This window comes from Amyelois transitella, chromosome 9, assembly GCF_032362555.1.
Source record: "Amyelois transitella isolate CPQ chromosome 9, ilAmyTran1.1, whole genome shotgun sequence".
Taxonomy (NCBI): domain Eukaryota; kingdom Metazoa; phylum Arthropoda; class Insecta; order Lepidoptera; family Pyralidae; genus Amyelois; species Amyelois transitella.
Genome location: NC_083512.1, coordinates 6,482,171 through 6,509,658, shown reverse-complemented (window position 1 = coordinate 6,509,658; position 27,488 = coordinate 6,482,171). Strand labels below are relative to the sequence as shown.

Genomic DNA, 27,488 nt, shown 5'->3' with positions numbered 1-27,488 from the left:
GACGCTTGCGTTATTGAGTGATTGCTCCGTACTTACAATAAAATTATCGCTGTGATAAGCGTATCTTTAAGCCTGAAATATAAGTTAAAGTGAAGCGAATAATATAAGTGTTGTGTATATGTAAGAATAAATGGGATTGCAGTTGCAGTGTTCGAGAATTTGTGAGTTTTAAATTCTATTCAATAACACTCAGCACTATCAGTCGTAGACGCCTAATACACGAGCGCGCGGCGATCAGTGTTCTCGCTCGCACGTGCGGTCTTCACCGCACCGGCCGTCCTTGTCTTTGTGTCATCGATGACATTGCATCTTATCTACCGCCTACCGTGGAACATTAATTGTGTTGTTTACAACCTGGCTACGAATATTATTATACAATTCTTTCACTGTACTCACTTCCTTGCTGTGACTTCTACCTAATCAATATTACATCAAAATGCTGTGTACTGCGTGCAATAAGCTTACCAATGCTAAGGAGTCATTAAAATGCATATCATGCAATCATGGATATCACTATAAATGCTTAAATATTTCCACTAATGATTTTAACACAAATGCTAAAAATATAAGGCGCGAGTGGCGTTGTGATACGTGCAATAATGTCACGCGTCGTAATAGATCTGACGACACGCCCGTTCGCTCGCCGTTTACCCATAGAATGTCCAGCGTAGCTACCACTGCTCCTGTATCACTTGATGCTAACATCACTCATCAGTCAGCTCAGCAGCAGAATCAGCTTGCAAATATGTCATGCGATGAATACAATATATCGGCCCTTTCCTCTGATTCTCATTCAGATCGTGGAACTACCCTAAATGAGGAAGCTAGCATCACCATGAAGCAGTTTAGCCAGCTATTTGACATGAAGATAAATAGCCTGAGGGAAACACTCACATTGGAGATTAGACAAAACATAAAAAGCGAAATGTTTAATGTGTCTGAGCAGCTTAAATCGGAATTTTCTTCAACAACTGACTTTCTAGCGGCTAAACAATACGACACGGAAAACACCGTCCAAGAAATGAGTAAAACGATATCTCGCCTTGAGTCGGACAAGGCTGAGTTGAGAGTGCAGGTCGCCAAACTACAACAGCGGATTGGCATAGTGGAAAAGTCATCAAGAAGCCTCAACCTTGAAATACAGGCGGTGCCCGAGCGTCATAACGAGGATGTTGTTGCCATTGTTAAGGGTCTATGCGACACAATAAAAGTCCCAATTTCGGACGGTGACATACGCTCGTGCAGACGTATTGCAAAACTCAACCCTACCTCTAGCCGCCCCCGCACTATACTAGCTACGTTGCCATCGGAGCGAGTCAGGGACGTGATAATTTCAGGCGTCAAGAGATTCAACCGCAGCAACAAACAAGAACCACTCAACTCCCGCCACCTTGGCGTCCCCGGAGATAAGTCACCGATATTTGTTTCGGAGCATTTGTCAGCGGAATGCAAAGATCTACACGCCGCTGCCCGTATGGCTGCCAAGGAAAAACGTTACAAATATGTATGGGTGAAATTTGGTCGCGTGTACATGAGGAAAGACGACACGTCTCCCGCTTTACATATAAAGAACAAGGAATCATTGGAAAAAAATTGTAAAACTTAATATTATTATATCATATATTTTTTGTTATTGTTATCTGTTCTCTTTTTAAATGCCATTATTTTGCTATACAGTTTTTTTATTCTTACATTAATTATGCATATTTTTTATCAGAATGTTAACCGTATTAAAAGTAAATTAAAGGAAGTATATATAGAAATTTTGAGTGATGATTATGACGTGATATGTATGTGCGAGACCAATTTAGACGATTCTATCTGCACCAATGAATTTATAGACGACAGGTACACCGTTTTTCGCAAAGATCGAGATCTCGACCGTACATCCAAACAATCTGGCGGGGGGGTATTGATTGCTATAAAAAAGAACATACCTGTCATTAGGCGCATTAATTGTGAATCTGGTCTGGAGGACATTTGGATTTCTATAACTGATGGCCGTGGTATGCCATTAAATGTTGGACTAGTTTATTTACCTCCTGATAGTTCTGTTTCTGATTACCAAACATTACTAGATAAATGCTCAGACAATATATTAAATGTCTTTGAAAATGAGGCTCAAACAATATTGTTGGGTGATTTTAATATACCCTTACTCAATTGGACCTTGGATCCAACATTTCCTATGTCAAAACGTCTTCAACATAGCAATCCCTATGATGCAAAGTCATCCCTTTTAGTTGATTTCCTCAACTTATGCAACATGTATCAATATAATCATGTACGCAACTCTAATGATAGGTTCTTAGATTTGGTCATATCAGATGTTACTACTCTATCCTTATCAGAATGCTGTCCTTTGTCAACTCCTGATCGACATCATCCAGCAATAGATATCGAAGTTGCGTTACATCTCAATAAAAATAATATTAAAGCAAAGAAGGAAGCTGTTCCTAATTTCCGTAAATGCGACTATGATAAGTGCTCTCTTAGCTTGTTGGATGTGAATTGGAGCGACCTCCTTAGCAATAATGATGTTAATGTAGATGTGCAATGCTTCTACGAAATTTTGAATAAAATAATAAAAGAAAACACTCCCATGAAACGTGTTAGCGACCAAGTTTATCCTGTCTGGTATTCTCAGCCGGTTAAAGCATGTATTGAGGAGAAGAATAAAGTTCACAAAATATTTAAAAAATACAAAAACCCTAGGGACTATGACGAGTTTCAGCTACTAAGAACTAGATCAAAACAACTAATTAAATCATGCCACAGTAATTTCATAAGTGGAGTCGAGGACTCACTTTTAAATGGTACAAAGTTGTTTTTCTCTTATGTTAATAGCAAAAAAAACATGCAATTCTATACCTGATACCATGACTTATGAAAATAAATCTGCAACAGGTGGTGCTGCTGTCTCTGAACTTTTTTGTGAATATTTCTCGTCAGTCTTCACAAGCCCGGACGGTATATCTTCTTCTGACTTCAACGCTACGCATAATTGCTCTTACTCGTTGTCCCAAGTTCACCTATCTCGCGAAGATCTTCGGAAGAAAATAACGAAACTTGATGTCAACAAAGGAGCTGGACCTGACGGTGTCCCACCATGCTTCATCAAATATTGCGCTGACGCTTTGCTGACTCCCTTGCACATAATATTTAGTAAATCAATTACTTCTGGGATATTTCCAAACACATGGAAAAGAGCTCATGTAGTACCCATTTACAAGTCTGGTGATCCGACTAGCTGTTCTAATTATAGACCCATTAGTATTTTATCTGCGTTTGCCAAATTAATGGAATCTTTAATTTATGATCATATTTATTCTCAAGTTGGACCACATATTGAGCAAGCTCAACATGGATTTCTTAGAGGCAAGTCGACGGTCAGTAATCTAATGGAGTATACCAATTTCATCTGCAGGGTTTTTAATGAACATGGTCAGGTCGATTCTGTTTATACTGATTTCCAAAAGGCTTTTGACAAGGTCGATCACATCACTCTTCTGAGCAAACTACAGGCCCTAGGAATTCACGGAAGTCTTTATAGATGGATATGTTCATACATGGAGCATCGCAGCCAGTTGGTGGTTCTCAAGGGATTTTGCTCGGAGCCAATAATCATCCCATCAGGCGTACCTCAGGGCTCGCACCTGGGATCCTTATTTTTCATAATTTACATAAATGACCTGATACCCCGCTTGCGCTGTAGCTCACTATTATTTGCCGATGATCTTAAAATTTTTACTTCCATAAACTCGGTAAATTATTGTATCGCAATTCAAAGGGATATTAACGAACTGGTCGCTTGGTGCGCTGACAACAAAATGAGCCTTGGCATCGGTAAGTGTTCTGTGATAACATTCACTCGCAAAAAGAAACCAATTACTTTTGAGTATAGCATAGGCGGCGAAACTCTGGCTAGAAAATCTGAAGTTAAGGATCTCGGGGTGGTCTTTGATAGTAATCTTAGTTTTAATGGGCACTACGCTATGATTACCAAGAAATGTAACAAACTCTTGGGTTTTATACTCCGTGTCTCTCGTGATTTTAAACGCACTGATAGTTTGATCCATCTCTTCCGCGCCTTGGTATTGAGTCGACTGGAATATGCCTCCATTATTTGGAGTCCACAATACGCGGTCTCTATTGATTTAATTGAATCCATTCAAAGACGTTTCCTTCGCGTACTTTCAGCGCGCCGGGGCCTCAAGCGACAGCTTAGTAGCTATGACCAGCGTCTTAGTTTTTTCAAACTCAATAGCCTTGAGATAAGACGCTCTGTCCAGGACTTCATATATCTTTATAAAATTATTCAAGGTCACTTGTCTACCACATTATTATCAAGCATAAATCTCAGAGTCCCGACTAGATCAGTTCGCATCATTGTCCCCTTCGCCATACCCTCGTGTAATAATAAAGTTTCGTCTCACAATCCGATTCTCAGAATCTGCCGAATATACAATCTTTTACATGTCAAATATAACGCTGAGCAGGTACCTGATATCTTTTGCCTGTCATTAAATAGCTTCAAAACACATATCCGTAGCTTACTGTCATAATCACTCGCTCATTATAGTTGTTTTATTTTATATACTTTAACATGATTTTTTCTTTTTTACATTGGCTTGCTTCCGCTTAGCTTATTGTGTATCAATAATTTGTCTAAGATTGAGTATTTTTTTAAATATGCTCCATAATTCTGTCCTCACATTTCACTAAGTAAGTACTATAATGTTAATCATGCTGAGTACACTTGTTTTTGGTTTTACAACTGGCCATGTTTCTATTGTTTACATTTATATTAAGTTTTGTTGTAAAACTGTTTTGTGTACCTAATAAATAAATAAATAAATAAATAAATAAATAAATAAATAAATAAATAAATAAATAAATCTGTGATTTATTTAAATTTTATTCAAATGCACCATAAACACATCATTGTTTTAATATCAAATACAATATGGATTTTCAAGTGTATTTAATTATATTATGAATATTAAGAAGAACTACGTCCCGAAGATTCGCTCCCGTAAGAATGTCGGGATATAGAACGAAATTTGACTAGTTGATTTTATGCGAAAGATTAACAAACACACATTTGCACACCATACAAACTTTCGTATTTATAATGTTAGTAGGACACGATTCAGGTTGTAAGCAAAACAGCCCTGACTTAGCTTGTTGTAAAGTTATGCAAAATGTATACGAAAAGGTCTTGCATATGCGCTAATGTACATTCCTAGACGTGTCCTCTTACATTCCAAGTTCTCACGACCGTGGCGATATCTATCATGGCAAGTCACGCCATAATTCAACTGAAAATAAACTATTGTTTGCTTTCAGAAACATAACAATTTAGTTGTAGTATCATGAGTTTTAGCCTTTTTAGTGAGCGTTTTCGTTTTGGTGTCGGCTATTGTAAATTATTTTTATACAAACATAGTCCTTCTCTACGCTTTAAAGTTTGTACGCAAAATTTCGTGGTTCAGTGTTAAAACCGCAGCTCCGCCCGTGTTAAAACTGTTAGTTTATAAGTTACAAAGAATAATACAAATTTATCTTTACAATATAAGTATGGATTGTGGTATAGATTATCAATTCGTAATTAGGTATCTAATAGGGTTCAACGAACTAATCACCTTTAAAGTGTTATAAAAGAAAATTCCCTTGCACAATTTGATTATAATTTTAAAATCACACTCCTAAGCACCACCGAGAGGTATGCCCTCGGTGGTACTTAGGCGTTTGTTTTTAATTGTCATAAGCAAGTAAGGGGTAATATAGAACAAAATATAATATTACAGAAGAAGCTTACCTTATTACATTGGTTTTCGTCGTATTTATTTAGGTATACACAACCGGTAACACACAGAAATAGCAAGTAACATAATACAAAAATACTTTTTTCTTGAGTCGTAATTTGTTGGTCTAATAGCTAAAAAGAGTGGGATGTGTAAGCTACAACTCTTTCGGCGCAAACTATATCTGTAAAGTAACAAGATTTTTAAAGTAAAGATACTTTTTTTTTATCAAAGCAAAAAAACTATCAGTAACTCAAATCTTAATTCCATTATTTTTCTATCTCGCAATGGACGTAATATTGGGTTTGTTAGTTGTATTCACAATTTTTTTCTTGTAGTGTATTTAAATATACTTAATGACAAAGTTTCTATGAAATTCCTGCCTGACAACAAACTCATGAGACGTTTAAACATTTTTATACTCAAGTACCTTAACGAACCTGGGACTAAGCTCTTGCGAGAATTTTCAAATATCCTTTCTAACTATATGCTCAGATATTTTTCCTTTACTTTACAGACTAGACTCTTACCCGGGGCTTTTACCTTACGAATTCACAAAAAAATTAAATTCCTGAAGTTTAAATCTATAATTTTTCAATTTATTCATAAAAATCTGTTGCCCGTGACTGCTTTCAATCTTTATAAATTTTAACTTATTATGTCATTCCCTTGTCAACTTTCTACATATGTCAAGTAACTCAATCCTTACAAACTTTCGCCTTTAAAATAAATTGTATAGTCATAGTAAAATAAACTTAAATAACAATATTATCTACTCATTAAATTTGTTAAAATTTGTTGGCCGCAATGCTATACTTTCAATATTTTGTACACAGAGTATGGGGTTACGTTGGCAAATGACGCGATGAAAGAAACTTCTTGTTTGCAACCCGGGGCCGGAAGAGCTACGCAAATAACCCATTTTGCATTATGAAAATAGAATAGATGGAACAAAAACACGAACCCAAATGTTTATTCAAAAGGTCACCTCTTTCATAGCCATCCGGCTTTTAATTAATACAAAAGGATAAATTAAATATGCTATCTTTTAAACTTGTTAGTCAGTGTTAAAAATAACTTTGATATTTTGACTAAACGTAGCAAATTCGATCTGGAATCATTAACACATTGATGATTTTTTTTTATGTACAAATCTGGACGGAGTTTGAAAGCATAATCTACTGCAGAAACTTAAGATTGCATTGTTCCGTACGGTGCATGTTCCAACACACGCTTGGCCTGAGTAGAGTAGATTTATTATTATTTTAACTTGTCTTTAACGTGCCGAAATCAATTTCGGTGCTCAAGCACTTGACTTCAGAAATTAATTCAAACCGAAACTTAGTAAACATATTTGTGCATGAAATAATGTTTTTATTACATTCATTGTATAAAATTGTAGTTCTCTGCCTAAGGTTCTACCTTTATTGTAACTTTGACATTTATTAAAACTACAAAAAAGCATTACAATCGAAAAGACAAAATGAAGATATCTCCATAAATAACATAATCAATAATCGATCCCCGCTAAACTTTCACAGTACCAAACAAGACATAAGTTACAATCTACTTGAGATAAAGATTGAGTCAGCTGGATATTCAGTCTTTCCCACTTTATCTTTCCTTGATGATGTGACACAGGAATTCGCTTTGATGTGTGTTGGAGACGGGAAGCGAATACTAATCATCGCCGAACGCTAACAGATCTGCCGGGGTTCGACTTACCATGACAGAATACTAAAATAAGTAATAATGCCTTGTCAGACAATAGGAGAACAGTAATAGAAATTGAGTAATGATGTAACGAAACTTATTAAATTTCATGATTCATTTTTTTTAAATTAAGTAGGTATTATCTTTAATTCATTATTTATTGCGAAGTTTGGAAAATGAATCAGAACACTCTTGTAGTTACAAAATAATAACTGGTACTTTTAATTCTGACCTTTGTGTTAAGGTAAGGTGACCTTATGATATAATATAAATAATAAATTATAAGTAATTTTATCACATGACTTGGCACCATAAAATACTTTCTATTTCTTTTATTGTTCTGGTAACTTTTAATTATATCTATGTTAACGATAAAACATAAATGTCTCCGAGATTATTGCCAAATCGGTCTTAGATACTGTAATTACAGCGGATAATGAAAAATAGTTCGACATCTTAAGTGCTCATTGATATTAAGTTGTAAGAGGATGTTATATACTTGCGATGTAATATGTCGCACTGCTACCTACCTATGTACCTTAAATAGACGTATCATATTTAGGTATTAGGCATTAGGTATACTTATGCAGTTGTTTGAATAAAATTCAGCCATCAACAAAATGAGTGCTTTCCATTAATATATTTATGCCAAACAATAAAATCCATACATATAATCCGTAAAGTTATGTACAGTATTTGATTATTAACAGATATTCTTATGAATGGAGAAACCAGGATGAAGAAACCTGCAACTGGCTCTTCGGGCAATTGGATAAATAATCATTATCCACTACGTTTCTGATTATTATTTTCTTTGCGGGAGTCAGACGGGAGTCGCTTCGTGTAAGAACCTGACTTACCCAATCCATGGTCGTGGTCATCGGCAGACCCGGACACATCTCCAGATAGGTGAGGACACGAAAAACTTGAACCTACCAGCTTTCTCCTTTTGGACTGATGATCAACATGACGATTCGCTTTATTTAACGCCGAGAGAACGAAAAAATTTAATCAAGTGTTTTAACGCTTAATTTGAGCCTGTGTAAGATATAAATAAAACTCCTAAAGCAAAGTATTTTAAATAACTCTATATTTGGGCAAACATACAAATTGGAAATGTCTCTTTATTTAGTATACGACTTTTTTCCTCTTTGTATTTGAATGACTCTGACATTCACTCAAAAAATACAGTCAGATCCATTTGAAAAATTAAATTCTGTGCGGTGTAACTGTATTTTCATGACAAAAAAAACTAATACTTAATTTCTTACTTTTTCCTTGTGATATATCGCATTTTTATATTTGGCCAATATAATATCTCTTGAGTAAAAAAAGTAAAGAATTGACGTAAGGTTATAATAGAGCAATGTTAGAATATTCGGGTTAGACTATTACCACGCTCTTTTTTTACACGAAATAACTTCCAACTGACCTCCATGAGCCTGTTAACGGGAAACCTAATTCACCTGAGATCCTAGTTCTTAACCTAGATTTATTTTTGACACATATTTATTAGTCACCTCATAGGACATCCACCGAAAAGATTTGGAGTGTCCCTAGTCTTAAAATATATTTATTTGAACCCTCCCACAAAATTTGCACAAACAAAATAAATAACTTGAAAACAAATGACGCCTAGATCCCACTTAAGACTGCCACCGGCAAGTTGCGTTCTGTCGCTAAATTAAACCCAGTTTGTTTGTGTTATACGTATGTATTATTAAAATTTGTTTAGGAGAAATGATACCTTTTTTAGAAAAGAAATTTTCGTTTGTGTATCATATTCGTAAGAAAATACAGACCCGAAGAAACTAAACTCATCACATTTAACTGGATGGTCCAATGGCGGAATTAAGATTCAGGTAGGGATAGGAAAAAGGATATCTAATAAAAAGGTTTTAAACACATAGAATGATCTACTCCTGAAAGCTGAAGAATGCCTGCTTGATGCATTCCAGCACGAAAGCGGTTGACTTCAAACTAATCAAAAACACTCGCGTTATGCGTGTACAATGTACGTAATTTATTAGCGTTTATTCCCATATAGCAATCTGTAGGGATGCCGATCTATTACGCAGACTCCGGCCAGATCCCTGCTCCAGTCGGCTACGGGAGTGGGGACGCACTGGACGCGCCTGTGTTGCTCCCAACGTTCCTCAACTGTATCGAAGTCACGTCGGCCACTCAGTGTTCAAAAGTTTCCAAGTTGATCTCCGCAGTTGCCGGATAGACGGATTTCAAGTGCATCTGAACTATGGATATTGAGATAACTTGAAACTACGGAGTAAACTGGTGAGTCAAGTAATTTGTTCTTCAAAAGTTTATTGTCGAAAGTAATTTTCCGGCATATTTGCTTAAATGATAGTCTAAATTCCGTATTACCTGTCCACCGCCGGAAATGAATCCTTCACGGTAAATGCGGCTCGCTCTGCAAAACTTTTCCTTCGATAAAGTTCAGCGGAACCGGTATCCAATACGTACTTTAGATTGATTAGTTTTTAACTTTGTATAGATTTAATTACTCTGTAGTGTAAGTTCTTCTAATTGGGCATATTTTTTATGGCTTCATTAACGTGAGATAAATACTTATAATCATGACGTATACAAAATTAATATAGTTTAATCAAAATTAATTAATTAATTGAAGCGAATGCAGATGATTGTTTGTTTAAAAGTAAAGAAAAAAATATTGATTTTAATACAGTTCGTCTTAAAATATTTAATTTCAAAGATAAACCCAAATTCCAGATGATTAAGTTTAATTTTTATTTAAATTAATTTAAAAAATAATTGACAGTATGTTATATATATTTCAAGCCTAATAAGTAGCTACTACTTCTGTTTCTGTGGGTAGCATTTATCTGCTTTTGGCCAAATATTGAGAAAAACCACGTGTTTACCCGACCTCTATATTGTTATCAATATAGATGTCCAATTCTTTCATTCGAGTGCAACAACGCAAGCCTGAATAAACGCAAAGAGGGATAATAAGTACGAATTGATAAAACAAAGGATGGCTTGATTTATATGAATATACCTCATTATTGTCACACTGTTATTACTTTGAAGAAGAAAACGCCCGTCACTCCATCCCGCGTAAAGCGAAAGATCCCGTTTATTTTCGTTCCTGCGAGAAATTTGGGAAATCCTTTCTAGATCACATGAGGATCTTCATGCCAAATTTTTAATCTCTAGAGTCAACGGTTTGGGCTATGACTTGTTAAGTCAATCAAACAACCTGCATCTTGTTTTATATATTATGTAAAAGATAAATAAAAGAAGCTTAGTGAACTTTAATTTTTTTCATTCAAAACGCATTTTTGATAGAAGTCGAAGCTTACTTTTAAATCAATGTGGACTTAAGATTTGACAAGGGCACACATGAATGGATTACTCATTTCATCGCTTTTTATGTGCTTAGCTTAGCATACATCAAGACTATCCCTCGTGGGGCAGACAAGGCCTCAGGTTGTTAAGACAAAGGGATTATTACAAAAAATTCTCCTCAAAGTTATAAGTGAAAAAGAAAAGAATGTTTTAATTGAACCAAATATAATTCTAAATTAGATACATCCCTATTAATATGTACCACTTTAAATGTAAATGGGATTTTTAAATGCGAATACATTAACCTACGCTAGACTCTAAATTGTCGGTAAACGAAAATGGGTTAGCAATCAGATTATTTTATCCAGAGAGGATGCACCCGGGATACGACTTACTTTATTAGATTTACTGTCAATGCCAGAGGAACACATAGACAAACCAAAACTTGTCTATGTGTTGACTGTCTTTGGGATTAGGTACCATCTGACTCCAGGGTATGCAAATTTTCTTCATTACATTTATCACAAGCAAGTTTTCCTGGTGCAACCGCGTTTGTGATTCTTTTGAGGTAACCTATCCATCACTTAGTTCTGTCAGTGAAATTTGAGGCCTTCACGTAGGGCGTGGTCAATGCGCTCTTTGATTAGCAATACTTTTAACTGAGTAAATTTCATGAAAATAATTTGAGATTCGAATGCAATTATATCCAAAACCGTTAAATATATGTTTGAGCTAAAGAAATTGTTTGCTTTTTGTCATCGATAACCTGAAATCAAACGGAATGAAACCGTAGACTTCACTATTTGTTTTTCCTTTTTTCTTATTCAATTCACGTAAACATTTCTTCACACGTTTTCCTAATCTCGTATCAGCTCTTTAATCCCCTTTCCGTTTCCAAACACAAAAACGGTGACCTACAAAAATCTATTTTCTGAATCACTGTTGTACACACGTTTAAACTGCGGGATTATCGGAACTGCCACCTGATATATAAAGTCGAGAATGGTTTGGCTGGTTTGAAAGTTTATAGTTCCAATGACAAGCTTTGACACCCGACACTCGTCAACGCTCGTATCTGGAGAGTGACGGATAAGCGCCATTTGTTGGTCCAAGAGGGAACGACACTCCATGATCTAAAACCCACAGAAAGGACAGTTTTTAAATATTATTTAAAAGATAATAAAACTAAACGGCGACCATAGTAAAGGAGCATATTAATCAATGAAGCTTTGATCTTAAAATATATTTTTACCTTGGTCATATTGTAATATTACATTAATTAATTAATATCGTAAACCTTATTATAATAAAGATACATTTAACGTTTTTAATATTTTACCATTACATTTTCTAAATTAGATGAAAAAAGAACAAACTTATCAAAAGCATAATATGGGAAACTATCATATAATCGTAGTTAGTTCGAAAGTGCGAAACTTTCTAATTCTGGAGTAAAACTTCGAACATAAATAATAAAAGACCGCGATAGATTATAACTGTAACTGACCATTGAAGGCTTAACGGTGGTCGAATGATAAAGACGATAATTAATGGAATCCATCCACTAGTAAATTAGTGACCATGAACGGTCGGATCCAACATTTGTCATTGTAATCTTTCCATAGAGGCTATCTAGTCGGCTATTAGAACTAAGTGGTGTTAGTATAATAAACTTATTACACGTATTGCTGACTTTGTTTCAACGAAATATAGAGTTAATATTGATATTATTTCGTACAAAACGATTATACGTTTTAAAAACGGTAAAGTTTTAAATAGAGATACCCACGAGTTATTGTGTTGAATGTAAAGGTCGTTATGGTAATTGTACTTTATCTTATTGGCTAGGAGGTTAATAATACAAAATTTACTTATGATGCAAATTAGGCTAATTACACATCTGCGATAAACGAAAATCCGTTAATTTCCGTACCCGCGAAATTTTTTAGAATTTACATGGAAAACTTTTTAATGTTTGAACTCTGCCGTGCATTTGTATGTCGGCCAGTTAGTTAATTAATGCCGTCTATTATATATTTGGATAAAGTAAAGAAGACAGTAAAACATGGAAGTAGGTATATTGTGCTACAGAAAATTAATAAACAAAATTCAGGTACCTAAGTTAAATTTCTTGGAGTTAAATACAACTGTAGTTACATAATTAAATAAACAAAATACTTACTAACAATATATATCAATATCTATAACAACAAAATGTATCTGGCACAAATTTGAAATTTTGCCGAATCTTCAATTTCTATTCATTCAAGCTGCCCCAACTTTCAACAATTCTGCCATATAAAACCAGCAAACGTAAACATTGTGGAGTGGAGCGAATTTAGAATGCACATTCGACGGTTTGGTTTCCGCTAGCCTTTGGCCGTTTATCGAATTCTGCTTATTCTGTGGCGACGCCCAAACATTATTTCAAAAGTTTAAATTTTATTTGTATCTAGCTTTAATTTATTGCTACCTACACGCACGACTTAAGCGCCACCTACAGGTTTTTCTAAAATCCCACGGGAACTATAGTTTTTACCCGACTGAATATACTCTATGTCCTTTTCCATACACTTAATTATACAAAAGCAAAATTTCAAGAAGATGGGTTGAGTAGCTAACGAACGCGTAAAGAGATAACAAGCAAACTTACTTTCGCATTTATAATATTTTTTGGGATTACTTGTAGATACTCTTCAAAATTACCTATTGTTTAAAATTTGGCACCTCTCAGTATTGAGAAATGACTGACTGATTAACTGTACGCACAACCCAAAGCGCTTAGTCTAAAATATGGAAATTTGAATGCCAATTCCTATTGTGGTCTAGGATGCGCTATGAGAAGATTTTCCGAAATTCTTTCAAAAACAGAAGTTGTGAACCGGAATCTGTCACTTCAGGAAAGCAGCGTCAAATATGGAAAATTAAAGATTTCCCTTGCCACGATCTCTGCATACTTCTTTCACTTTATACACGTGCAAGTTTTACGTTTCAAGTTATAATTTTTAATACAGTACCAGATTCTTCTTCGAATGAGATTTGTTAACGTTTAGATTTCGTTTTGGTAAAGGCTAGTCAAGAGGGTCTTTTTGATTCAATGCTGGCTGTGTCACTCTCACTTTATGCTATAATTGAAGGCATTATAAACTTCATTATGGAAGATAATGAACTTTTCCACAGTTCCAACGCCTTCATGTCGTATTTTAATTAGAAAATTATTTTCTTCAGAACGCTATTACCTTTTGTTCCTAGATTTTTATATCTATGTAGATAAAATTAGCACATAATGAAACCCGTTTTTTCACGTTTTATATTCTAATAACCGCCATTAGCCTAACAAAATATTTTCTAGTTCTCCATTAAATCCATTAATATTGTTCTAGTAAACAAGATATTTTTGGTCTGTTTATCAATAAAAGTGTGTATTTATTTTTTATATAGAACGCTTGTTTATTCCGACGTCATCTTATGAAAAATTCAAAATCGCTTTTCCCAACACCCGGATTTAAACGCAATGCGTTTGGAATATCAACTCATCCTGGCGGGATTATTACATAATGAACGATTGGATTGTCGACTGTAAATAATATGGAAATTCGCAGCCATGAAACAGTGACCTAAAATATGAAGTTCCAACGGAATTCTGATTGTCTCGTAACACGGTAATAAATCAAACGAAAGCATTAAATTTACTAAATGTAAATTTACGAGTAGCACTACATATTTATGTAATCGGTGGTACAATGAAATCAATAAAATAAATTTAAATAGTTTATTAAAAACGTTGGTGATAAGTCATACTTTACCTGCATTGGAAAAAGTGCATACGGCGCCGTACACATTATTAACTTTTATATTCTTATTTTAAAAAACTTGCATTATAGCACAGGTATTTAAACTTTTGTTTATACCGATAATTTAAAACATTTTTTCTATTCTTTGAATAGAACACATACAAGCTACGCTACCAGATTTAATGGGACTTGTTATAAATCGTGACGTTTACGCTAGTAATACGTTTATTAAAAGCAAGTGAGATTCTACTTGGAAATTGGAAAAGTTAGGGAACAGTTCGCTGGCCGGGCAGCGAATGAATCATCTTAATTGTTTACTTTCGTTCGTGCCGAATCAAACTCTAAGATTGTTTGCTTTCACTAATCTCGAACATACCTAATTAAATTCTGTATTTACACAGAATTTAATTTAGTTGGACATGATGGAATAACGTTTTTCTAACCGTTTATACAGCAAAGGTTGGCTTAACATTTAGTGGGTCTTTCATATTGAGTTTTGGCTTATTTTTAGATGAAAGATCTATGTAATGTTTCCATAAACGAAACAAAAAACGCTTTGCTGATTTCCAAAAAACATAAGCAAGAAGAGAATAAACAGACATATTGACTGATTAACCGACAGGTCAGAGTACTTCTGAAATATTGTTTACGTGACCGCGAACTGTATTTATAGATCACATTATTTCCTTCTTTTCAGATAATATAAGGCTCGTTAAGGTAAAAATAAATATGATGAAAATATTTATTACTTCATTCCGGTGTTTATCCAGGTTGCGACTTCCCTTGGGTTCGCATGAGAATATTAACTAATTGTGTTGAATATTTCTAATACACATTGAAAAACTAATACCTATTATACTTGCTGTCACAGATCCTAAAAAGGTCATCTTGACCTACTTTATTTTTTTTATTCTAAGGAGTAATATTGTCTCTTAATATTGCCATTTCAAAAATAATGTTGTGATTTTTTTAAGTGTATACTTAAACGGAATCATGAAATTGTCAAACACTTAGATTAAAGATTAATAAATAGATCGAAAAATTTAATATTAGATTCTTTAAAAAATTATTAAGTCTTAAAGCTAACATAATTATATATTTAATGTTAATAGCATTCTATAAAAAAACCTTTAGAAAATAGCAATATCTAGATAGATAGAAGGATGGTGAAAGAAATAGTCATGGACTGCTTGTTGCTCATACATTAGTTATGTATTATTTTTCTTTAAAGATACTCGTAATCTTCAATCAGTAGTTGATGTACTAAGATAGAATAAGAATTGCTTTATTCATAATTTTTCTTTGGTGCTAGACCAGAGTGGAATCGAAAATCGTACTCGCTTGTGTATTACTCACATGTTCGCTAGCTCTAGTAGAGGAGACGTGTTTGTACTTTGTTCTATTTTGGATGCCATCAATGCAGACCGCAAATATCTAAGCTGATGTTTACTACTTACTAACATGTCGGAAATGTCGGTGAGCATTTGAGAGTGCTTCGGTAAGAATAAGTAGGGTGTTATAAACATGTGGGACCTAAGACATAGCATCTGATCGTCATAGCGTTACGCCTAGAGTGCAACTTATGAACTTGGGGAATTTATTAATAATCTAATATATACAAAATTTATTTTGATACTATCACTAAGCCAACCAGCTGAACGTGGCCATTCAGTCTTTTTAAGACTGTTGGCTCTGTCTAACCCGCAAGGGATATTGACGTGACCATATGTATTTATGTATGTTATTTTAATGGTTAAATTAAATGTCTATTAAAAGGAAAATCATAATTAGAAACGCTACCGAAGCAAATGATATTTCGTTGTGTGTCTGACTGACAGACAACGCACAGCCGAGCCGGAACAACTGAATACATCTGAAATTTGGCATGTAGGTCATATCTTGTTTTGGAATTACCGAAATTCCCGTGGAAATGAAAATTCAAAAATTTTTTTTTCTACACCCAGGTGCACTCATGACTTTCACAAGTTGTTACGAGTGCCATTGTAAGTATTTTCATATCGTTTTCAGTTATGAACGTAACGACTGAAGTTGATAAAAAAGGGGTTATAATGAGAGAGGGGTTATAACGTTTAATATAATATAGCTACTCATCGACATTAAATATATATACGGTTTTTCCCCATAAATAATAATATCCATCGATGGGCAAGTTTCCACGCCGCTGAATGTACATTTTGTGTGACAATTTGGCACAGCTAAGAACGGTTGGCAGTATACATGCTGACACGTTGTTAATTTGACACAATTGTCTTCATTTCTGTGTAAAGGATGCTTGAATAAGGAGAATATTTATTGAATACCACTGAAGTTAACTTAATTTAACTTGTTCGCTATTTAATCATGAATACTGGATGGCTTATGATGCAATTGAAATTCAGAGATGCTGTCAGGTTGCTAGAACGTCGGCAATTACAATTTCATTGAATAGACAAAATTAATGAAAATATGACAACGTAATAAAAGTATTTTATTATTCTATTAAGGATTCACTTTTAATTTTAGTTAAAAAAAGTTATACCTATAAGTGTTCGATATATTTCGTGAAAATTACTCGTAAAAAATGAAATTACTGATCTCGATTGAATGTAGACTCAATTCCCGTTAATTGGAATGTCATCAATGCTTCAATGTCGAGAAAAGTTAGAACATTGAAAACGAATTTCATTCAGTCATCGCTTACGTGAATCAATCATACTTAAAATAAAATGAATTCTTAAATTAGGCCTAAAAGTCTTACTTTACCTATATACGAAAAAAAAAAAAATATTTTGGAAAATAAAATCAAAGTGCTACGCATTCACGAACACTTTTTAAAAGCATGGTAATTAAACCTATTAAAAATGGGAACAGTGCAAGTTTGCTAATATACCTACCTATACTTGTATGTTTTTAGTAAAAGTAATGTATGTGAAACTAAATTTATTTTGATATACATTCCATGTGTAAATATATATAAATGAGGACCCTGACTGACTGCATGACTGAAATATTAACAGCACAGCCCAAACAACTGGGTCTAGAGATTTGAAATTTGGTTTGTATATTAGGTAGTTAAAGGAATTTCCGGAAATCTCGCGGGAAAGGAAACTAACGGGATTTTACGCTTTACTGAGGCGGATTCACTGGTATTCATTTTTAAATGAATGAAATAAAAATTAACATAATGAACGTAAAGTTAGTATAATTATAGAAAGCCACTTTAAACCATTTTTAAATAGAATAAAATTATAAAAAACCACTTTGACACAATTGAAAATAAAACTTAAAGATAAAAATAAAAAGCAATAACACCGTTTCCGCGCCTTATGTTTTACAAAAGCTCCGCATAGCTCATCCACGGTAACGGTCCGCTGGGCGTATTAAAAATTGATGAAATTAGCTATGTCTACAAAATATATGGCCGATAAAATTTAATTAGTGACATTAACAATGATGAATCGCCCACTGCTCGCGGCGTCAGCGTAATTGTATTGTGATTTCGGAATAATCGTGTGATCAATGAGCTTATAACAACTTCTACTTCAGTTTAATCATTGTAATATTAATCTAGAGTCTTTAACAGCTTCGTGGTAAAGATGAAATTATTTTATTTAAATACTAACTGACTTATATATTTGTCTCTATGCTGAGGATGGCAACAATAGTGTGAAACGCTATGCACGGAATGATCTTTAGCTGCCTTAAGCAGAGATTACGTTTCGGTACCGTATATGCAGATTAAAAAGACCATTCTGCAAGCGTCATTCCATACATTCTTCTAGATACGAGTATTAACTATTTGCTGGATAAGTCAAGAAACTGAAAGCTCAACCAGTCAAGTCTTAATCGACTCATCCATTATTTATTAAAATGAATATAATTCGAATAAATATGTTAAACACTTGTATATGCATATTTTCATGATGATCCTCAAACTCGGAAGTTTGTACATAGCTAAACACACTGCCATGTCATTAAACGAGCCGCCTTCAAACTTTCCTTCAGTAATCGAGTTTTGTGTTATATCCGATAAAAGAAAAGTTTAAATCTTATTTGCAAGATGAAAAACTTCATAATAAACAAATAGGGTCGTGGTTCACTTGTTAATTGTTACGCTATAGTTGGTAGGTAGAGGAATGATTAAATAATAAATTTATTGTTGTCTTGTGTCATTCTTGAAAATTCTGTTTTTCTCAATCGTTTTCTTAGTTGTTTTATACTTGCATGCTGCTTGCGAATGCTTGCTTTTAAGATTTATTGTTATATATATATATATATATATATATATATTACATTCTTTTTTTTAATAATAAGAATACCTAGATTAAAGATTTTACAATCGGCTAACTGCCTAATACAACTTCCGCTGGGAATTATTAACGTTATTATTGATTTTGTTCTATAATAATACTTTAGTATACACGCGGCTATATCGGTATAAGAGTCTGTTGTTCCAAAGGAAATTTCGGGCAATCCTCTCTTAGTACTTACTCTTCTAGACATAAAAGTACCTTCGTGCCAAATTACAATCTCTAGACCCAGCAATTTACGCTGTGCGTCATAATGTCAGTTGGACAATAAGTCAGTTTTTGTTTTGTGTTTATTCACGAAAAGAGATGATCCTGTTTTACTCCACCGGAAACCCTTTAGCAAATATAATTACTTCCTACTTCAATGAACGAGTTAAATGATTGAATCAACGTGCGATTAATAAAACAGCATAGTTCTAAGATTAATATTATTTGACACAGTTCTATTTGAATAATGGTTCTGAACTGTTATTCAAAATTAGTTTTAACTCAACCTACTAACGTAGGTTCAATTCGTATATTAAAAAGCCTTGAATGAGAAATTTTCCATCAGCTGAACTTGTGCCCCTACCGCTCAGCTTTGAGGAGTTAAGCCCCCGAAGGTAATTTAGTAGGTTATTATTTTTCATAGCCTCCGGAATGCTTTGTTTAAAATAGAAGTTTCGGGAACAAATTGATTTCAATTTCAGCTTCTTGTTATTGTCAAATTTTTAAAGAGAAAAATTTTTTGTTGCTTTCCAAAGCAATAAAGGTTTAGAGGATTTTGATTTTATTTTGGTAATAAGGTATGTTGGAGGTTCAGCCATTAGTTTTTGGAAAAGTTAGCAAGACGTATTAAATACTTAACGTATATTTTCTTAACGTACTTGTACCAATATCAAGAGTAAAATCAGAGCAAGCCTAGTACCTTCCATTCAGACATATGCCTTTAATCTCGTTTTTATCCCCTAGATAGGGCAAACAGACAACATCTTCCGAACACTGAGATAAATAATACAATTAATTTAATTAATATTTATTTTTCTACAAGCAGCAATATTATTTTAAATAACCATCTATGTCGTTGGAGAAAACCCACTGATTAAAATTGTTATCAAAACAAACAATGAAAGGCACTTGTGTCTGCGTGGGTACAAATGGCAATTAATTAATCCCTCCAGTTTAATCGGAAAGCACCGCTGTATTTCCTTTGTGCAATTTTCGGGATTAAACATTAACGATTGCTGTGAAATAATAACAACTTGGGAGGCAATTGTGATGTTATTTATAATTTATGCGCCTCGTAAATATTTACAAATTTAAATAAAATATAATTATAATTATTCGATATATGATCGCTAGACATAGGTTTGGAATTGCGGTCATATGGTGTAACCAGGTTCACTGTTTGAGCGTAATCCTACCATGGGCATCTACCCAAACTACCTACCTACTAATTACGCACATACACACCAATTGGTTATTATTGGTTGGTACATACTAATGACTTCTCTGAGATACATTTATAAGTTTGACTGCAAAACGGTTGCGGAGGTCAGATTGGAGGCGCTTTATGTAACACTAGCGACCCGTCCCGGCTTCGCACGGATGCACAGCCGATACTAAATATATCTCTATTAGAACTAACTAAAGGACCGCCCGCAAAGCGGCTAACTAAGTTGCTCACTTCGGGCACGGGACACAATGGGCCGTGCAGCAGAAATCGTAATATTTTAATTTCACCACAACTTCAAAACCAAACGTCCAATTTTAATCATTCAAAGACCAAATATTATCTACATAAATTGTACTTATTGATGAAATTATTTATTTTGATAAGGATTAATAGCATGAGTAAAAAAACGCGTTTAAATGTAGACCAAAAAAAACTCAAGATTTTTAAATAAAAATGTGGTTGATGTGCCTTACTCGACATATATAGATATAGTGTGTCGCGGACTTTTTTGTAGATATTTATAAGATCTACAATTAATTAAAACATTTTATGGTTCTATCTTTTGTAGTTTAGGCAGCGTACGCAAAATAAGTAACTTTTTGGTTGATTTTTTTCAGTTTGTGTCCGAAAAATCCAAATATATTACGGAATCCTATTTTTTTCCAAAATAAAATATAGTCTATGTTACTCGTGGATAATGTAGCTTTCGAATGGTGAAAGAATTTTTAAAATCAGTCCAGTAGTTTTTGAGCCTATACATTACAACCAAACAAACAAACAAACAAAGTTTTCCTCTTTATAATATTAGTGTAGATATCATAGCCACTGTAGAATCGTGGTAATGTGGAGCCCGGGCTTCCTTCGAGGAAAATAAAAATTATGATGGTTCTTACAAAATCTCTAATGGAGTAAAATACCCATTAAAAGCTTGTTTATATTTATGTTTAAATTTCAAATAATTTTATCTTTTTTTAAAGGGCCACGAAAGTCATTCACCTACTTGGGACGCTGAACACACAATGTTATTGCAATGACGTCGAAGCAATATGGCCATTTCTACTCGTCTGTCTATTGGAAAATGCGGTATATACGCATTTTTGATTATCATTCATACTCGGATACTGCAAGGAGAAGAGCAAACACAATGTCCGAGTCTGGCAGAGAATCCTATATGCCCGTGCTATAACTTCAAAGAAGGTAAAGTTTATAATACATTAGATTACTCCAGAAAGGTGAAACAATACTTTTAAGAAATTCTTAAAAGTAAAGAAACATTTTTTACCTTTTTAAAATATAATTATCTCATTAGATATCACTCATATCTCAGATTCATATAATTATTTTTATTTCAGGGTTATTTTTAGAATGTCCGAGTGCAACGGCTGGGGTTGTGAGAAATATAATATCAAAGATTCAAGGATCAATTCATTCATTATCGATCTATGATCTCGAAAGTACCACCACCGAACTTAAGTCGGAATTGTTTCCACCAAACACCAAAATATTCAACTTACAAATATCGCAATCAAATATAAATAAAATAAGTTCCGATGCCTTCTCACTACTGCGGGATTCGTTGATGTCTTTGAGCATCATTTCCAGTAAATTAAACAGAATTCCACATGAATCTTTTTTCGAGCTGTACAATATTGAATCACTTGATTTACAACTCAACGACATCAAAGAAATACAAGCAAACACTTTCCGAAATCTCAGATTGAAGAAACTAAATTTGAAGGGAAATAAAATTGTCAATATTTCTGAAAATGCATTTTACAATTTGGAAGAATCACTCACAGAACTCGATTTGACGGAGAATTTTCTCGATATTTTTCCCTTGCAACCTTTGGGCCGATTAAACAAACTAAACAATTTAAGGCTAGCATGGAACAAAATTCATTCAATACCAGATAATTTAGATATTACTATTCAACATTTATTAACCTTAGATTTGAATTCGAACTCGTTTACTGTTATAGAAAAAAATTGGTTTCGATGTATGCCAAAGATAAGAACGTTAACGTTTTTTAGTAATCAAATTCAGAAAATACATGAAGAAGCATTCAATTCACTGGTTGATCTTGAAACTGTTGATCTGAGTCGTAATAAGATTATTAATATTGATAAAAATATTTTTCAAAAGAATTTGAAAATTCGCACTATAGACCTCAGTTACAATCACCTTCATCATATTAAAGGTTTATTTTCAAATCTTCATCACCTATCTGAAATATTTTTGTCTGAAAATAATATTTTAGAAATACCAGAAGATGCATTTAAAAATACAATAAGCTTAACAGTTCTCAATTTAGAACATAATGCTTTACAAAAATTAGATCCAAATTGCTTTTCTTCATTACAAAACTTGACTCAACTACATATGGGAACAAATTTTTTGAAAAAGCTTCCTCGTAATATTTTTCATTACAATCATAAATTAGTAACTTTAAGTTTAGATAATAATGAAATAAACGAATTAGATGAATTAGTGTTTGATAAATTGGTGGAACTGAAAGAAATCCGTTTACAAAATAATAAATTAGGTCACATTAAACGGAGTGTATTTAGCCCACTACCTGAACTTTTAGAATTGCATTTACAAAACAATGTAATACAAACTATAGATTCCCATGCATTTATTACACTCAGACATTTACAACATATAAATTTGCAAGCTAATCGTTTGACTGCTATTGGGGATGTATTCCCGAATAGAAATTCTTCACTTGTATCCATTCAACTTGGTGTAAATTATTTATCGTTACTAAAAAATAGCTCTCTTAGAGGGCAAGTAAATGTGCAAATAATGTGGCTCAGCCAAAATAATATTAAAGTATTAACTTCAAATTTATTCAATGATTTGTTAAGTATTCAAAGGCTGTATTTAAAAAATAACAGTATTGTACATATAGAAAATAAGACTTTTATGCATTTAAAAAAATTAAAGTACTTAGATCTAAGTAATAATAAGCTAGTAAAACTGAACAATGAAACTTTTTATAATCTTGTAACGCTAGAAGAGCTTTATCTTCAGCACAATTTTATAAATCAACTTGCCAAAGACACTTTTAAATATTTTATAAGATTGAAAATATTAGATTTGTCACACAATGAGATTATTGTATTAGATTTTGATATTTCATCGCTGCCTATTAAACAACTCCGACTTAACAAAAATTCAATTTCCATAATCGAAGCAGACTCACTGAAAACTTTGCCAAACTTAAGTGACTTAGAAATGAACAATAATCTCTTGACTTGGGAAGATATTATTCAAGTTCAGATACCTGGATTGAAATCACTCATTATAGCTAGAAATAATTTCAATGTATTGGAAAATAAAACATTCTCTCATTTACCTTCGTTACAAACTTTGTCAATGGAAATGTCGAACATATCCCAATTGCCCTCAGCAACATTTATTAAAAATCAGAATTTATTACGAATAAACTTGGCATACAACAATCTGAAAGATTTACACAAAGATGTTTTTGCCTATACAACAATATTGCAAGAATTGAATTTAAAGGGCAATAATTTTACAGAATTTCCACATGTAGCATTATTTAATATCACCTCTCTGGAGATATTAGATTTATGTCATAACCAATTGCACAGTATTGACTTCTTTAAATTTGTGGGTCTGCAAAATTTAAGGATATTGAATTTGTGTGACAATCGCATTTCTATTTTAAACGGATTCACCTCTCCTAGCTTACGGAATCTTGTAACATTAAATATGAGTAAAAATAAGTTAACTGTCATTCCTCCAAATTTTTTTCAACATTCATCGATGCTAAAAGAAATAGACTTGTCCGAAAATCTTTTTAAACATATACCTAGTGCTGGAATATCGGATTCCATACTACCGGCTCTCACAACCTTAAATATGTCATCTAATCTTTTTAAACAGTTGTTTCAAGTACACCCAACTAGATTATATCCCGTCATGGAAGAATTGGTTATAATAAATACAAACTTAACTATAATAACGAGCAAAGATTTTGAAAACTTTCCGGTACTAAAAAAATTGGTTCTCAAGAAAAATTCAATAGAACGGCTATCACCAGGTGCATTTTCTAAGTTGCACAGTTTAGAAAAGCTAGATTTAAGTCACAATAAACTAGAAAATATTCCTAGAGAGAGACTTCAAGGATTATATTTAGTACGGATTGTCAATATTTCAAAAAATGTAATACGGGATTTGGAAGAATTCACATCGGATTTACAAAACTTACAAAAGTTGGATATCTCGTGTAACCATATATCAAAGATTAATAAAGACATCTTCCGGGGCTTGCAAAGCCTCACAGAACTTTACTTAAGCAACAATTGGCTGTCCGCTATATCCTCAGATGCCTTCCAAAATTTGAATAAACTCACACTTATAGACTTGAGCCACAACTACTTTGAAGTATTCCAGATGAAGATGATATTAACAATAGAAACACAAGTGAAGACTTTATCTTTGGATGGTACGTACTTTACCTATTTGTTTGTAATTATAGACAAATGACAAATTTATTTAGGTCTAATATGTACGTTTTTCACTTGACTATTTATTAGATTACGACTTGCGATAAAAACCATTTTTAATTTTTTACAGAAAATCCATTAACATGCAACTGTGAATCGCAAGATATTTGGAAATGGATGCAAGATCACTATAAAATTGTGTTAAAACGTAGCAGTAATTTGCGCTGCGAACATCCGGAAGAATTGCACGGTTATAGTTTCATCGAACTCCCCGCTCAGAGACTGTGTGACATGCCTATAGTAATCCGGGTCGCCATACAAGATATTCAGACATATTCCGTAGTTGTCTCATGGCAAAGTCGCAACCAAAGTGGCTTAACTGGATATCAAGTGGCTTACTTCAGTGAACAATCCCCAAGTATCGTAAGTACTTTATCGTAGTAAATTCTTTATCATACTTGACTAGATATTATATATTTAATATAATTATGCAAACTATAAATTATTTTTTTTAAATGAATTTGTATGAAACCCGCACGGCAGCCATTACAACAAACATTTGAATACAAAGGCTGTGCATCACTTCAATGGACCATAAAAAATATTTATGTTTCTCTCCCGTGGATATTCGGATGTGCCGCGAATCCGTTTAAATCTTCATTTTTAACAATGTTTCATGCTCATTCTTCTAACCAATTAATTCAAAAAGTTAAATTTCTGTCAAATTATATAAATAAATTATTGTATATAGTTCTAGCGAGCGTGTTATTATTAATGTTTTTGAATATACCTCCTAAAAATTGCATCAAAATCTATAGAAAGCTTAAAAAAATTTACAGAGGCGAAGGTCAATTTTATTTCAAACTTTGTATTGATAGAATAACTATTTATTTATGACCTTACGACACATAGTCAAATTTCGATTAAGACTAACTGAGATTGAAATCAAAGGAACGTGTTCAAGATCATGACTAAGTTTTATGTTTTTCCTGGCTACCAAACCAGCATGAAAGCTTTGATTTACATCACAAATGTTATATCAAAGAATAGAAATATGATACTTCCTGCAGAAAATATCATTATTTATTCTGACTTGGCAATATTTTTCACAGATACGAGGGAAGCTCTTGAACGCGACAGCCCGATCCACGAGATTGAATCACTTGACGCCCGGCTCCCGATACACAGTGTGCGTATTAGCAGTCGGCAACTTTGGCATTTCGTCCTCTGCCACCTCGTCTGTACCCGACGCCAGAATAGCTCCCTCCTTTGATAATCCAAGCATTCCATACGGAGACGAACAAATATTCAACCACCTACGGTCTTACATGAACGACTCTCTGACTAGCAAATGTTCCACAGTTACAACTATAGAACTATTTAGCACGGCTTTAGACAGCCCATTTTCTAATACTTACATGGGAATAGCTGACATTTTAACAAGAAGACTTAGCTTGGTTGTGGGATGTTGTATTGGATTCATAGTTTTCGTTGTATTAGTGTCCGCTTTAGGCTACATAAAGACTAAGAAACGTCCGGTTGTGGCGAAAGCTGAAGTGCAACAGCCTCCCCAATACATTTCCTACGATAACTTCAATACTCCTACCGTCGAAGTCCAAACTACCGACATGGATATCAATACTATTGCGGACAAGACGAAGCCGCAGTGCAAACACGAGTAAACGATATTGTATGTGCAAACATAGGTCGGAAGTTTCAACAACTTAAAGAGCGATATGGGTACGGATTTTTCCAATTTGATTCCCTCGTGAATAGGATGCCACTCAAGCTGAGATGAAACCTTTTATACCTTCATCGTCTTTGAAACTTCTTTCACGAGTTTGGCAGACAGAAATGAATTATTGCAACTACGAGCTATCAATAACGAAATGTGTGATAATCGAAAAACTTTGTCGTCAGTGATGTACCTTCACGAAGAAATAATTTATCTGTGCGTCATTAAAATTATTATGTAGGTATATTTATTTAGATCAGAAGTTTAAAACTTAAGTATGTTTTGCTATTAAATTATTCAATTTCATTTGCGTAGTCCGTTCCTTTATGCATTCAAGTAATTTTTCTCGGCAAGCAAGAGCGCTCTAGAGCCTTGAAAATAAAATATTTGATCTCTGAAACACACAGAATACTTGATATTATTTTGCATTTTATGATGTTTCTTTATATGTATCCACACATTAGGAACGTACCATCTGATTCATAAACTTTATCATTGATTCGCCAAAATGGTTATTCCTCTGAAAACCCCTAAGAGTGAGGATTTAAGTTTGTATTATTTATAACTATTAAAAGTGGTCCTATTTATTATGTTGATGACTTTGAAAAGTTTATTTTAATCTAAGGCATAGGTGTACCTAATAAATAGTATTTAAATACAATGAAGCTGTGTTATATTACACTTTAATGGCAAGTTTGGTAGAAATTACATTGTAAAATAAAAACTTTGTGAAAAATATATACTACTTATAAAAAGGAATTACCGAAAAGTTACTTTAGTGACTAGGATAAGATCGTGTAAATGAGCGAAAATATCAGACTTGTTTAGATTAATTAACACTGTACCAAATTCTGTTGATATATGTTTTAATTGAATTGAATTTTGTTAAAT

General features: G+C 33.5%; 2 protein-coding genes across 3 annotated transcripts; both read left to right on the top strand.

The window, feature by feature from the left end:
• On the top strand, positions 1–27,488 carry LOC106134738 (chaoptin). 2 transcript variants are annotated; one of them, XM_013334861.2, is made up of 5 exons: positions 1–161; positions 21,364–21,583; positions 21,739–24,861; positions 24,993–25,285; positions 25,975–27,488. In XM_013334861.2, the coding sequence occupies exons 2-5, from the start codon at positions 21,433–21,435 to the stop codon at positions 26,542–26,544; spliced, it is 4,137 nt and encodes a 1,378-aa protein (XP_013190315.1). In that variant the 5' UTR covers positions 1–161; positions 21,364–21,432; the 3' UTR covers positions 26,545–27,488. The 2 variants fall into 2 exon arrangements, with proteins under 2 accessions (XP_013190315.1, XP_013190314.1); XM_013334860.2 differs by lacking the exon at positions 1–161 and adding an exon at positions 9,636–9,812.
• LOC132902101 (uncharacterized) lies at positions 1,793–9,750 on the top strand. Its single transcript, XM_060945922.1, has 3 exons — positions 1,793–2,816; positions 2,908–4,499; positions 9,568–9,750. Exons 1-3 carry the CDS (start codon positions 1,793–1,795, stop codon positions 9,748–9,750), a joined length of 2,799 nt encoding a protein of 932 aa, XP_060801905.1.

Excerpts from the sequence above, each read along its gene's own strand:
- LOC106134738 (XM_013334861.2), top strand. The coding sequence starts at position 21,433 with ATGGCCATTTCTACTCGTCTGTCTATTGGAAAATGCGGTATATACGCA. Across the intron at positions 21,584-21,738 it reads GTGCTATAACTTCAAAGAAG|GGTTATTTTTAGAATGTCCG; the intron begins GTAAAGTTTATA and ends TTTTTATTTCAG. Across the intron at positions 24,862-24,992 it reads GAAGACTTTATCTTTGGATG|AAAATCCATTAACATGCAAC; the intron begins GTACGTACTTTA and ends AATTTTTTACAG.
- LOC132902101 (XM_060945922.1), top strand. The coding sequence starts at position 1,793 with ATGTGCGAGACCAATTTAGACGATTCTATCTGCACCAATGAATTTATA. Across the intron at positions 2,817-2,907 it reads CGAGGACTCACTTTTAAATG|GTGGTGCTGCTGTCTCTGAA; the intron begins GTACAAAGTTGT and ends AATCTGCAACAG. Across the intron at positions 4,500-9,567 it reads TCAAATATAACGCTGAGCAG|CAATCTGTAGGGATGCCGAT; the intron begins GTACCTGATATC and ends ATTCCCATATAG.